The sequence below is a fragment of the Alternaria ventricosa genome (genome assembly GCF_023758065.1).
Source record: "Alternaria ventricosa strain BMP 2768 chromosome Unknown scaffold_4, whole genome shotgun sequence".
NCBI lineage: Eukaryota > Fungi > Ascomycota > Dothideomycetes > Pleosporales > Pleosporaceae > Alternaria > Alternaria ventricosa.
In genome coordinates this window covers 1,772,050-1,785,280 of record NW_026055684.1, presented here as the reverse complement: position 1 = coordinate 1,785,280, position 13,231 = coordinate 1,772,050, and the positions used below count along the sequence as shown (strand labels likewise).

General features: G+C 53.3%; 5 protein-coding genes across 5 annotated transcripts; 2 read left to right on the top strand and 3 right to left on the bottom strand.

Annotated features, from left to right (window-relative positions):
- Positions 1 to 176: 176 nt before the first annotated feature.
- On the bottom strand, positions 177 to 2,102 carry J4E93_003267 (uncharacterized protein; the record flags this gene model as incomplete). The annotated part of the gene is made up of 3 exons (XM_049341207.1): positions 177 to 421; positions 963 to 1,290; positions 1,341 to 2,102. 3 exons carry the CDS (start codon positions 2,100 to 2,102, stop codon positions 177 to 179), a joined length of 1,335 nt encoding a protein of 444 aa, XP_049202089.1.
- Positions 2,103 to 3,226: 1,124 nt separating this feature from the next.
- Positions 3,227 to 4,892, bottom strand: J4E93_003266 (uncharacterized protein; the record flags this gene model as incomplete). The annotated part of the gene is made up of 2 exons (XM_049341206.1): positions 3,227 to 4,804; positions 4,866 to 4,892. 2 exons carry the CDS (start codon positions 4,890 to 4,892, stop codon positions 3,227 to 3,229), a joined length of 1,605 nt encoding a protein of 534 aa, XP_049202088.1.
- Positions 4,893 to 6,908: 2,016 nt separating this feature from the next.
- On the top strand, positions 6,909 to 7,406 carry J4E93_003265 (uncharacterized protein; the record flags this gene model as incomplete). Its single annotated transcript, XM_049341205.1, has 1 exon — positions 6,909 to 7,406. The coding sequence occupies one exon, from the start codon at positions 6,909 to 6,911 to the stop codon at positions 7,404 to 7,406; it is 498 nt and encodes a 165-aa protein (XP_049202087.1).
- A 978-nt stretch (positions 7,407 to 8,384) lies between these two features.
- J4E93_003264 (uncharacterized protein) lies at positions 8,385 to 9,791 on the bottom strand (the record flags this gene model as incomplete). Its single annotated transcript, XM_049341204.1, has 1 exon — positions 8,385 to 9,791. One exon carries the CDS (start codon positions 9,789 to 9,791, stop codon positions 8,385 to 8,387), a length of 1,407 nt encoding a protein of 468 aa, XP_049202086.1.
- A 1,658-nt stretch (positions 9,792 to 11,449) lies between these two features.
- J4E93_003263 (uncharacterized protein) lies at positions 11,450 to 12,614 on the top strand (the record flags this gene model as incomplete). The annotated part of the gene is made up of 2 exons (XM_049341203.1): positions 11,450 to 11,847; positions 11,903 to 12,614. 2 exons carry the CDS (start codon positions 11,450 to 11,452, stop codon positions 12,612 to 12,614), a joined length of 1,110 nt encoding a protein of 369 aa, XP_049202085.1.
- Between the last annotated feature and the right edge of the window lie 617 nt (positions 12,615 to 13,231).

Here is a 13,231-nt window from a genome sequence, read left to right as displayed (position 1 = left end):
TCGTGAATCTCCAAGTCCCAATCCCTCCCAGTCATGTCCACATCTAAATCCAAATTCAATCTCATCCGTATCGTTACACATCCATTCAAGACTTGCCATACCGACAATCTATCTACTTATCCATACATTCCTACACTATCGCCTTCCTGCATGTGCTAGATAGTCGCTGGAACGATCTAGTCCTCCTCCTGAGAGTCGGCGAGAGCAGAGTCGGCGTTGCCAGACGAGGCGCCCTTGCCGCCTGAGGCCTTTCCGTTGCCAGATGAAGATGCGGCGGAGGCGCCGTTGGAAGCGCTGTTTGCACCTGTGCCCTTGGTGCCAGATGTGCTGGTAGATCCAGATGCACCAGTAGCACCAGTAAGAGCTCCAGAAGCACCGTTTCCAGTGGCTGCGCCAGCGCCGGTAGCTGAGCCGGCTGAGCCTGCGGCACCGGCACCTGTAGCTCCAGTTCCTGTAAGGCCAGCTCCTGCGGCGCCACCAGCAGCGGGGGTGTTTCCACCGGCAAGAGGACCGTTTGCACCAGCAGCGGGAGCAGCGCCACCGGCAGTAGGAGGAGTAGGAGGAGTTGCGCCGGTACCTGCGCCACCAGCGGTCGGGGGAGTAGGAGGGGTTGCTCCAGTGCCCGCGCCGCCGGCAGTGGGAGGAGTAGGAGGGGTTGCTCCAGCACCCGCGCCGCCGGCAGTGGGGGGAGTAGGGGGAGTAGCTCCGTTGGCTGGGGGAGCAGGAGGAGCGGCAATGCCACCAGAAGTGAGAGGAGCGGGAGGAGTAGCTCCGTTGGCACCGGGTGCGGCACCACCGGCTGTAGGAGGAGTAGGAGGAGTAGCTCCAGCAGCTCCAGCACCCGCGCCGCCAGCGGTAGGAGGAGTTGGGGGAGTGGCGGCTCCGGCACCTTGTTGACCACGGCCTGCGCCTTAAATATGTCAGTGTCTACAATTGGAAGTTTGGTACTTAATATCACTTACCGGCTCCCTGTTGACCGTTGGCAGCTCCGTTACCTTGTCCCCTGCCAGCTCCGGTACCAGTTGCTCCAGTGCCGGTAGCGCCGTTAGCAGTGGCTCCAGCACCAGCTGCTCCGTTACCAGCTCCTTTGCCAGCGCCAGCACCAGTTGCTCCAGTACCGGTAGCTCCAGTTCCAGTGGCTCCGTTGGCAGTCGCTCCAGTGCCAGCAGCTCCGTTAGCATTTGCTCCGGCACCAGCAGCTCCGTTCAAGTTGCCAGCTCCCTTGCCAGCCTTGCCAGTGCCAGCGGCGGTAGCGCCTCCTGCCGCAGCAGTGCCGTTGTTTGCAGCGCCCTGAATCAAGTCAGCTTTGGGAATGGAGTTCAAGACGAGAGGGCACTTACGGTAAGAGTACCAGCACCAGCAGCTCCGGCACCCTTCTGGCCCTTCGCAGCGCCGGCTGCAGCACTAGTCGCAGGCGCCTTGGGAGTAGTAGCAGCAGCACCACCCGCCTTACCGCCAGCCGCTCCGCCACCGATACCGAGACCGCTGAGAAGGTCGCCGATTCCACCGGCACCGCCAGCAGCACCCGCAGCGCCCTTTGCGCCACCGGCACCGCCTGCGCCTCCAGTCAAACCAGCGAGAAGCTGATCAAGTTGACGCTTGGCGAGACCAGGGAAAAGGGCAGCGAGACCTCCTGCACCTCCTGCACCACCACCACCGCCTAGAGCACCAAGTCCACCAAGGGCACCGAGACCGCCGGCTCCAGCTCCAGCTCCAGCTCCAGCGCCACCGGCTCCAGCACCTGTGAGAGCGCCGAGGCCTCCGGCACCACCAGTCAGAGCACTCAGGCCAGCACCAGCACCACCGGCACCACCTCCTAGAGCACCGAGTCCACCGAGGGCACCGAGGCCTCCTGCTCCAGCACCTCCAGCAGCCGCTCCACCGCCAAGGCCACCGAGGAGCGCGTCAAGTGTACGCTTGTTCTTGACCTTCTCGGAAGAGAGCTTGCGGACAGTAGCGACGTAGTGTGCAGGCATCTTCTGACCACCAGTAGTGTCAACCCATCGCTTAGCCATGGCAGTGTGATCGCAAGGTTCCTGAGCCGGAGCCGCAACAGCGGTCGCCGCCAAGGAGGCGATAAGGATGGAGGAGTCGAACTTCATATTGGCGAATAGAAGAGATGTGGAGGAAAATTAAGATCAGCTGCCCGGCAGTGATGTAAGTAGAGAACGTGTATAGAAGATAAAAGCCGACTAGCAGCGATATATACAAGGAAGAATGATTGAATGGAAGTAGAGAAGAAGACTGAGTAAGCTGGATGAGTATCGAACTGATGAATAGTAATACTGCATGGAAATACCTTCGCTATATACCATGCCTCCATGGGGAAAGGCCCGATCGGGCGGAGCATGTCCTGTCTCAAACGGTGCATGCGTTCTAGCCTTTTGTTCGAACGTTTTGTCGATCGTCATGGTAGGTACGCTGTAGCATTGCGTGCACGAAAACGCACATGCCTTTAGGCTGTTGTGCTGTCGCGCGGGCATGTGTCGTTTGGTACTGCAACGGGCGGAGGCGAAACACTGGTCGTGTAGCTGGTTCCGCATACTATACGCAAAACATAATTGCTTGTTCGGCGGACGACTCGTAGCTTAAGCGCGAGATGTACCTTGGCGTCGCGTGGAATGGCTGGGGAAGCGCTTGACCTTGTAAATCCCTAATTCAAATCATATCGCGATGCCTTCCTCGCGCTGTCATTGAGCCGTGATAGACGTGACAGCATATGATATTTCGATTTCTGTTCTTTGTCAATCGTCGACGCGTCCTCCGAGTGATGGTGTCGCTGGTTCCGTCGCAGCACCCGTGAAACGACAGCTTGGCGCGTTAAGTGTCGGCTAAGTACGCGTGTTTTGGTTTCGAAACTAAGGCAGATCGTGAGAAGCCTTACGACTGGAACAGTGGATGTACGAGAGCGCCTTTGACAGGTTCCGGAGGTTTCGTGAGCGACTGGATTGAACGTGAGTGAATAAGCCGGGGGGCAATGGATGGCGGGTGGGGTCCAAAGAAGCTTAAAACCTTAGCGCGCCGCTAGTCTGGCTTCGAGAGACGGAAAGAGCCACGAGAGCGAACACTCAGAACAGGGTATCTTCATTCGGTGTTTGATGATATCCAATCGCATCTCTTCGCTGTGATACGCTGCTGACATGGTACCGTCGCTGTACATGCTCCAACCTCTGCTGCGCCATACATCCCTCATATACACGAAATCTTGTCTGAACATCGAATCTCACTATCTCCTCCTTGCCAGTCCTGTGACATACAGCTCTCCAGGCTCTGCTTCTACTTTCCACCCTTCGTTGACTAACGTCTTCAAGACAGCAGGTCCCAGCTTTCCCCTTCCGCCCTCGCTGTGTCGGCCCAAACCTGTGATGATCCTGTAGGCCTCGCCACCACCTCTGCGACCAGCACCACTCCACTCGGGTATTCTGCGCTCGCCCAGGCCATTCCACCAAGCTTGTGTTCGTTGTTTGGCGATTCTCGTTGCGTCGGCCACGGTAACGCCATGGAGATCGAGGTATGTTGGACCAGATTGTGTGGAAACGAATGCGTCGGCTTCGGCTGCGTTCATCGCTTTCAGATTGGCATTGAGGTCACGGCCTTCTTGTGCATAGTACGCGGCTGCTTGCCTCATGAGTGGCGTCGACTTGCCCTTGCGGTAGGCACCTGATGCTTTCCCGAATGCGTCGTTTCGTGCAGCAGCTGTGGACATCGCGTCGCGTGGGCGAACAGAAGGTGTCAAAGTAGGGAGTCTCGTGGCTTCGGGAGGGTCGGATAGATCGACAGGAGCATATCGTAAGTCGAGCTTGATACCGCCCTTTCCACCTGTCTCGCTAGCAGGTTGTTGGGTGAGGGATTTCGCTAACTCCTGGGCTTTTATCGTCGAAGGAGCAGTAAGCCGCACTATGGCAAGGGCGTGCTCTAGATCCATAGATGGGAAGCCCTCATTCAGTGTGATCGCATCCTGTACCAGTGCAGCATCTGGCTCGCCCTCTTTCTTGTGCGCTGCGATATCCTTCTTTACAATGGCTAGCACAGTCGCCGAAACAGACGTTCCGTTCGCGTGGTAAAGCGACGATACCGTCTTCGCTGGGAGGCCTGTTCGCGACGTTATGAAATCTACATCTCGACTCGTGTTTTGCCAGCGATTGGTTGGCGCATCCGATTCAACGAGGTAGCTAGTACCCGCCTCCAAGGAAAGTCTCTGCTTCTTCTTGCTTTTAGCTTTCTTGCCTTTTTGCGGTACGAGATGGTCCTCTGAGAATGCATCGATACCCTTCGCGACTGGACCTTCTTCAGTAGGGCTTTTCCTACTGTCATCGAAGAAGACTTGGTTCAATAGTTCATCCGTCGCTTTGTCATAATCGTATCCGCACTTCTTCAGCGTGTACGTGACCTGGGCGAGCCGCAGACCTGGAAAGGTTTCGGCAAGCAAAAGCTCTTTTGTGGAGACGTCCGACTGCTCAATATCCTTGTAATATCCATCCTCCAGGGACCCTTCTGAGCCACCCGACCGCCCGTTGACACTGAGTGTAGAGAATTCGTTCGATAGCGTCGAGTGGTCCGTTGCTACGGTCTGCGTCGTCCACGAGTCGGCGTTGGAGTCGACATCGGTGCTGTGTTTATCTGGGCTGCCTTGAACTGCGCCTCCGCTACTACCAGAAGGGTCGAAATCGAGGGCTTCGGCGTCGGCCGTCAACTTCAGGGGTTCGAGTAGTTGCCTAGTAAGATCGATCGCATTCGGCTCTCCTGCGAAATCCGAGTAAATCGTGTAAAGAAGAGTGGGGTCTATCGTGGGGCAGTATTCCTGCTGCAAGTCGCATTCCCGTTAGCGACGTCGCACCATTGTCTACTCTTGCGCCGTTGCATACCTCGAGAAGACGGAGGTCCTCATCCATTTTGATTCTTGTAGTATTGACGTCTTCGTATGTGTCTATGCGGCGAGTGCATACTCAGACTGTATGTTGAGACTGTTGTAGTGTGTCGCACGATTGTCTCCTCTTAGAGAAGTGCGCGTTTGAGATGACACGGCGTGGTGTGGTAGGTTGATTGTACGATAGGCGGGCGCACAGGCAGAAGTGCGTGGGGTGTTGTGGCAGAGTCGGCGCGTAGTCGCGAAAACCATGGGTCGAGGGGAGACACAGCCGAGCTTGGCGATCAGAGTACACCTCACCGTTGCTGTAGCATAGCGAATCTCGTTCGACAGGAGAGATTCGGAGTTTGCGACGTTCGATTCCCAAGCTCACTGAATTCTTCGCGCTGGTCAGATGTCACACGTCATCTCGTCTTGGATCCAACTGCGCGTCATCTACCGACTGAATCGACGCTAATGCAAGCGCCGCGAAGCGCGGGAGCCCTACTAAGCTCTCGACAACCTCACGATCCGATAGATAAGCATCGAGCTGGACAACTTTTCGTCCTCTCTGAGGGTATCCGGAGAGTGCTTCAGAGTGCCATCAGAAGGAGGCGGTTTTCGACCTGAACAACGTGATACATGCTACACAAGAACCAGGTCTGGCTCTACAGCAGGACACCTCTCAGGCCTATCGCCATATGTAAGACCTCATTTGATCGATTTCCTTCTCGTATCTCCTCAACGTCAAGTCCCATCCTTCTCGATAGAGACATGCCGTACCTGCCGGTCTCGGAGAATCCAGCCTTGGCAGCACCGAGAGGTCAGCCTTGCGTACCCGTTTTGGCCCCCAACAGCGCTGCGCCGCTATCACGTCCATGGCGGTGCACCAAATTTGTGCCCAGGCGCGCATGAGTTTCAGGCAGCCTATCGCATCCATGCTATGAGGTTAAGTACACCTCAGGCCTCCCAGACGCCATGACATATTCTCGAGTTTGATCCCCTCGCGTCCCTCATACTCGACAATCGCATCTTCAATCCCGACTAACAGTCAGACGACATGGCGCCCATGCAACGTCGCAACACCAATCTTTCGCTGCAAGGCACTGTAGCGGTCATAATTCTTGTCATCATGTTCGTCTCAGGCATCTTCTGCACAGTCGTTTTTGTGAAGATTTGTAGTAAACAGCGGAGGCGCGAAAGGGCTATGCGCAGGATGCAGGAACAAAACGCGCCGTACGTCGGGGTTCAGTATACTGCACCACCAGGCGCCCCAAGCAACGGAATCATACCACCACCGTATGCAGGACAAGGGCATGTACCGACGGAGCTGCATGGAGACCAATATAAATACAATGGACCGCTGGAGTTGCAAGGAGAAGGGAGACCTGAATTTGCTCAACCACAACAGATTGATGGGTATATGGCAGCAGTAAGTGTTATTGTTGAAGAGAAACATCGCGTTGGGAATGAGAAGCTGATTTGTTATAGCCACCGGTCGACAATAGCGATCCTATCGAACTCCCCGCGAACGCCATGGTGAATGATCACGGAAACAACGGAGCTGGAGGTTTCACGATGGAACAACCGCAACAACAAAAAAAGACGGCATTTGCGCGCGTGCAAGCCATGTTCAAATGAAGACATCAGGAGACTCACCAACGTAATAAGGAACACGGGAATGAGATACGAGCAAACGACGAATTCTAGGCAACTATAATAGCAGAGCTACCCACATGAGCTTCGTGAGCGAATTTCGTCCACGGAATAGGAGTAACAATGGGGGAACTACGACATTGTCTCGCTTTCGCAGTAAGGGAGCCCGTCACCGCGACTTTACGATCAGCGCATCGCTAGCCTATACACACCATCAAGGCTCCTTCACTGCGACTTCTTGACTAGCGCCTTGTCAGTCTATATACATATACGGTCCACGACTACTATACCTCGATCAATCCTACACCCCTGCTTGACAATCGATACAAGCTATCTTGATAACAATCAAGTTCGTATCAATCAATTGTACAGCCCACGACACATCAACACCTTAACAACCGTCACTATGGACCTCATCGACGCCAGCAACGCCCCTGTACCCATCACCGTGGACCCCATCACTGGCAACACCATATCCGCCAACGGAGCCGAAAACACGATGGAGGACACTCAGATGGCCGACCCCGAAGACCACACCAACGCAGCGGACGATGAAGCCGAGGACTACGACATCGACAACAGCCCCACATTCATCGACTTCACCACCCTCCCCGCAGATACCAAGGCCACAATCACTCGTCTTTTGGCGTCCGCAGGTGCCAATTGGCTAGTCAGGTCCATGGCCACCCCCTTCCCACTTCAGTACCTGCCGGACCCAGACTGCCACAACTGGGGTCTAGCACTCATCTCCGCGCTCAATCGTCTTGCGGATATGACACGTTCCGGTCATAGGGACGAGGCGATCGCGTTCATCATCAAGCACATGAAAGAGCGGAATGAGGTTCCTGGTAACACTGAGGATGAGAGTAAGATGTCTTCGAACTTCGAAGGGAACTGGTGCTAATGATGTGCTTGAAGATATTTCTGCTTCGGTGGTCATGGCTGGCGATTTTGTGATTCGGCTTGAGGATGTCAATTACAGCATTTGCAAGATGCGGAACAGGGTCAATAGCTACCGCCCTGCTCCACAAGGTCAAGGCCGAGGTCATGGACGTGGGGGCTACCGAGGCCATCGAGGTCGTGGTCGAGGACGTGGTGGTGGAGCGCGGGGACGAGGAGGTATGATGGGCTTCCACGGTTGACGTGTTGTTGAGTGAACGACATCACCTGGCTGGTATCATGAGGTATGGAGGAATATGACATGAATAGTCCTAGTGTACTTCACTGCCTCGCTGGATGTACGTGGATGCTTGGAAATACATTGAACACCTCCACGCCTTGCCATGATACAGACCCCCGTGAATTCTGGATACGTGTTGACGCATACATGTATACTACGCCATATCCAAACTTCTCCCCGCTAAATCCACCGTATGCGAAAAACCGCAAACCCCTCACAATGATGAACAGCACCACTACCGCGCTCGCTCGCATAGCATCTCTACCAGTAACCCTGCTCGGGTCTATCCCTAGGCCAAACATCTCCTACATCCCCGCCGCACACGTAAAGCTCAAAGCAGAGCACATCGTTATGGTGTTCATCTGTGTATTGCGACAGATTTGGCTGTACGTAGAGGGCTGGAGAGATAGCAGGAGACGAAGGAACCAGGACGATGAAGATAACGCGGAAGATAAAAGGCAGGCGAAGAGACGTTCGAAGAAGAAGAGAGCGGTTGCAAGTACGACGGGAAAAGTGAATAAGAGAAGGAGCGGAAGAATTGTTGTGAAAGGGAGGTACACGCTGGTATTGCAGTAATGAGCTAGTATAATATGGCGTATGAATCCCAGTCTATATGCATTTCCAGGCTCTAAGACGTCGTTGATCTAGTCTAAACATGTTCGTAACACAGTCATATAAACCCAGTCGATGGGCAAATAATGCTCATCGCATGAAACGGCGAGCACCCGAAATATTCTCATCGCTGTCAGACTCAATCTCTCTGTAAATCCTATAGCCTGCCTCGTCTTCCGATTCGCTCTCCGATTTACTTTCCGATATCTGAGTCCTGGCATCCGGTTTTGCCCAGAACTTGCCTTGCGATCCGCTGTCCGATTCATTTTCTGATTCGTTTTCTGACTCGTTTTCCGGTTCTGTATCCTCATCCATGGCCCCGATGACATCCAACTGTAGCCCCGCCTTCTTGCACGCATCTTTAATCTCTCTCGATACTCCGTCTTCGCCTTCAACCACAACAAAAGTTTTCCAATTCCTTGCAACGATATCCTTTTGCTCGATAGTAGCCAGTAGAAGGTCCGTGACTTCAGTGTCGCTTCCTAGTTCGTTGAAGAACTCAAGCGTATCCATAACCGGCGGGAGACCAACGGAATGAAGACGCGGTTTCTTAGATGACTTTCCAAACAGCTGGTAATCCCAGTTCAGGCGCAATGTCTTGAGCGCTACAAACTCGCGCATACGTAGCACCTTACGCCCGGTAAGCGTTGGGTGATCGATTGTTATGCTCTTCAAAAACTCGGCCTGTGACTGAGCAGCCAGGATGTAGTCCCCAACGTTATCAGAGCTTTCTTCCAGTTCTGGCTCCGGCTCTTCTGTTTGCGTCATCACGAATTCCTCCAGCGCCTCGGGCAGTTCGAGGAGATCTCCAAGTGAGTCGTCGTTAATATCGCATTCGATCAGGTGAAGCTGTTTTAGCGCTGTCATGTGTGGCCGCTCGATATGATCGAAGCCCTTCTCGTCTAGCTTAGCTCTGCGGATCGTCAACGTTTCCAGCGTAGGATGGGCGAAGATATGTATGTTCTCGCGGAGGTCCCAGTAAGCATCATTGGCGCATTGGTAGAATAGTGAGCAGGACTTCAAGCAGGCAAGATCGAAGGGTCCGTTGAACAAGGTACCAATGCCGTGTAGGAGCACGTCGGGAACGGAAATGTCGAGCTTCTCCAGATTTGACATGATTGATAGCGTGCGTGAGAGGCTATCTGAGCGCTTGGGGTCCAGGTATGAGCCGGCGACAGGTGCATCCAGCGCCAGTTGCGACAGCTCCGAAGATGGATAGGCCAGCTTGATTTCATGGATGGCCGAGCCACGGCGCGGGCGACGACTCAATGACTCGCTGAATGTGAGGTGTAGCTCTGGAGTTTCGAACAGAATGCTCTTATATAAGACGGCGTCACTGAGGCGGTGACATCGTTTGTTGACCCGCGATACGTTGCAGAGGTCGCGTCTGGAAAGGCAACCGACCGCCTCAAAGATGTGGAGCAGCAGCTCATCTGGCAGCGCACTCAGTCTGTCGCGTAGAACGACGTCGGTGTTACTGTTTTTCTCCAACGGCATATCTGATACTAGTGTATCTATGCGAGAGAGAGGAGACGAGGTATCCATGCGCGAGGTACTTCGCAACCTTCGCTGCGAACACGTGGAGTTGGCCTGACTCGCTGCAGGTGGAATGCGGGGAAGCTTGTGGAGAGCCGCCGATCTTCAATCAAGGTACAATAGAACGATATGGAGGAAATGCTGCATAAGAGTAAAGTGTCAAAGTCGTTGTCGTAGACATTAGAAGACAATGTTGGAACATGCAAGAGTCTAGGAATAAAGGTACAGTGGTGATGCGTCCAGTGACGGGCAGGAACAGCGATGCGCGCACGGCCCGCCACGTGCGGCTGGTCCCATGACATCACCCAAAAAAACCTCATTCCTCATCTGACGCTTGCATTCCCACAAATGACATCTCCATACCGTTTGTAGCGGCTCTCAGTTCTACGCTCACACCCATCTACCGATAGGACATATGCTTTGAGATCACGCTGCCCAAGTACATATCAAACTAGTAATAGCAATTTTAGGCCGGGGATGGACAGCCGCCGGCAGGTGGCGCACGACTGTATCGTGAACCTAGACTCACAAGCAAACTTCGCGACTGATGCTACGCTCTTAATTGCCCCGGGCGAAAACCACGCGAGATCTTTAGCATGATTACAGGCTATGACAACGAACTCAGTCGTTTCAATTCCGGCTGTGTTGCTCATCATGCTGCGTGTCGTTCGACTGCGCCGCTCAGTTGATTATAATTGAGATTTTCATCGATGAGCTGTATGAACAAACGCCCATACTTCGACGAAGACTCGTCTGTGCTAACAAATATGTGTTTCTCACTATAAAGAGCTTGCGTTAGCACTGTCGAACAGAAAGCACGCTGAGCAAGCAAGCACTAGTGTATCCGGTTCAGTTCCTTGGCCACAGGTACGGAAACATCACAAGAAAACTCAAGGACTTGAAAATTGTCGACTGTTGCCACTGCTTTGCTTTCCGATGCTATATATCTCTTCTCAAGATGGTAATTTGGATTGCTGAAGTCTTGAACGGCTGGCCTCTCGCCATGTAGAATGGTAGTACCGGCGAATGCCGACCATAGGATGACATATCAGGGCTACGTTTGTAGTAGACCATTCTCAGGCATCTGGTTGGTCTCTTATTCGTACTCTAGTTATACATTTGCACAACCAAAGTTGAAAATTCTCGCTACCACCATCTTATCAGATTCTTAGAAGTTGGATTTTAGACGCAGTTAAGCGACACTTCGACACAATACACCTACCAACTCCCTTTTCGTGCCAACATCTAGACAGACGTTTCAACTTACTCAGCACGCTGTAGTCCGTTCTTCACTCTTGCGGTCAAAACCACGGCCCTCCTTTTACGTCACAGTACCCAGGCAGCCCCCCTGCATCACGTACATTCACCCTTGGCATCGTGCTAGACCATCGTGATACAGCACGAGCCTACTCCCATCACTAAGCCTGTATAAATACGTGGGGAATCTGCCGAAGGAAACGAACTACCGTTGAGAAAAAGTCTCAACTCTCAGAGAAGTTGATCAACGAGACTGAGCGGTCGACCACCCCTTTTTCCTACCAGATCATACCTGTAAGTCTTTGAAGCCTGGTTTGATAAACAAGACTGACTGACATTACTAGCTCTTGAGATCGACAAAGATGTCCGACTCAAGCTATTCCCGCTCCCCTAGCCGCGACTCCAACGACTCCTCCTCCCCTCCTCCTCTCTCCACAAACGCGCAGCTCGAGCTTGCCCTCGCAACCAAGTCCAGCCGCGCAGTCCTCGCGCACTGTCTCGGTCTCTCAAGCCTCGATGGTGTGCCACCCTCCGCCAAGAACATGATCGTTGTCAACTTCGACACCGAGAACTGGGAGTGCAAGCAGAGCGCCCTGACCGAGATCGGCGCGTCCACGTTTGACTCTCGCGATATGCGCGCGCTGGGAGGTCCGGGTATGCATGGAGAAGAGCTGCTGAAGCAGGTCTACTTCTATCATGCACGCATTCTTGAGAACGCCCATCTGTTGAACTTGAAGTGGTGTCCTGGAGATCCTGAAGCGTAAGTACCATCTCTTTCTCCCTATTGCAAAGGACGTCGGCTAACTGTAACACAGCAACCGCTTCGGCAACACACGTTTCTTGACCAAGTCCGAGGCCAAGGAAATGCTTACCGCCATGTTCCAGTGGCCCGTCGACCATACAGATGCTTCGAAGGGCTTCTGTCCCGTTGTCGTCATGGGCCATGCTCTATCTGGCGACATGTCTATGTTGAACAATACTTTAGGCTTCAACGCCATGGCTCTCGGTACGGTAGTCAAGATCATCGACACCCAATATCTGGCTAAGGAGTGCGGCTACGATTCATGGGGCGGCAACAAGCTTGGTCTTAGCACCCTCGTCGGCATGTGTGGCTTCTCGTATCGAGATGCTCACACCGCTGGCAACGACGCGGCTATGACGCTCATTGCTGCTGTCCAGATGGTGCTCCCTACTGACTTCAAGCCCGAGGACGGCCGTACACTGCAGGAGGTTGTTGATACCATCGAGTTGCTTAGTCAACAGCAAGAGTGGGGCTGGGGTAGCAACCTCTTTTGTCTTCGCTGCGGCAAATATGGTCATCTCAAGGACAACTACCAAGGCAAGCGCTGCTATGCCAAAGTCAAGTGCGACCATTGCGCTTCTTCCCAGTCGGACAAGCGAAAGCAGGCCAAAGGTACTCATATGACTGAGCGCTGCATCTCGTATGCGATGAAAGGTCCAGAGGTCGTTCTCTCGATTGAGAAAGTCGCCAATTCGGTGGCTGCTCTTGACCTTGCAGATTTCTAGAGTTCACAGTAGTGTGTCAGACTGAGAAGGTAGGACACCCTGTAAGGACCGCATTTCTTGGCATATCTCCACACTGTCAGTAGGACATCTCGTACTTCGACCTTGTAAATTTTGCCTGGGCGTTTTTGAGAATGGCCGAAGTTGTTCAAGCTAGAAGTGGAATCCACTATAAGTAGTTCAAGAATGCAAAGTTTATACAAGAATTCGTGTAGGTGACTATGTGATGACCCATCGCAGCGAGCGACTCACAACGTCTGAAATCCATATGTACCCATACAACCAGGTCCTCTCGAAAAAAGAGAAGTATCGTCAACACAAGAGCGTGTAGGTGACTGTATTTTTCAACATTGCGACACGACGCTGTCATGTGCGATTGGCGCAGGATATCGAAGCGGTGCAATGTCGCATATCTTAGCTGGAAGAGAACACATATCGGTGTATATGCGTAGCTCTGGGAAGCACGAGATTGGCTGATTTAGCAATTACATGGGTCGTACCTTGGATATTGTTTGTTAGACTAAGTCCCTTAATCCGCTCCAGTGGACATAGCCATGGGAGACTGACATCAAACCCATGATCCGCTGCTTCATGTGAACTCAGTCCCCACTGTATAAATA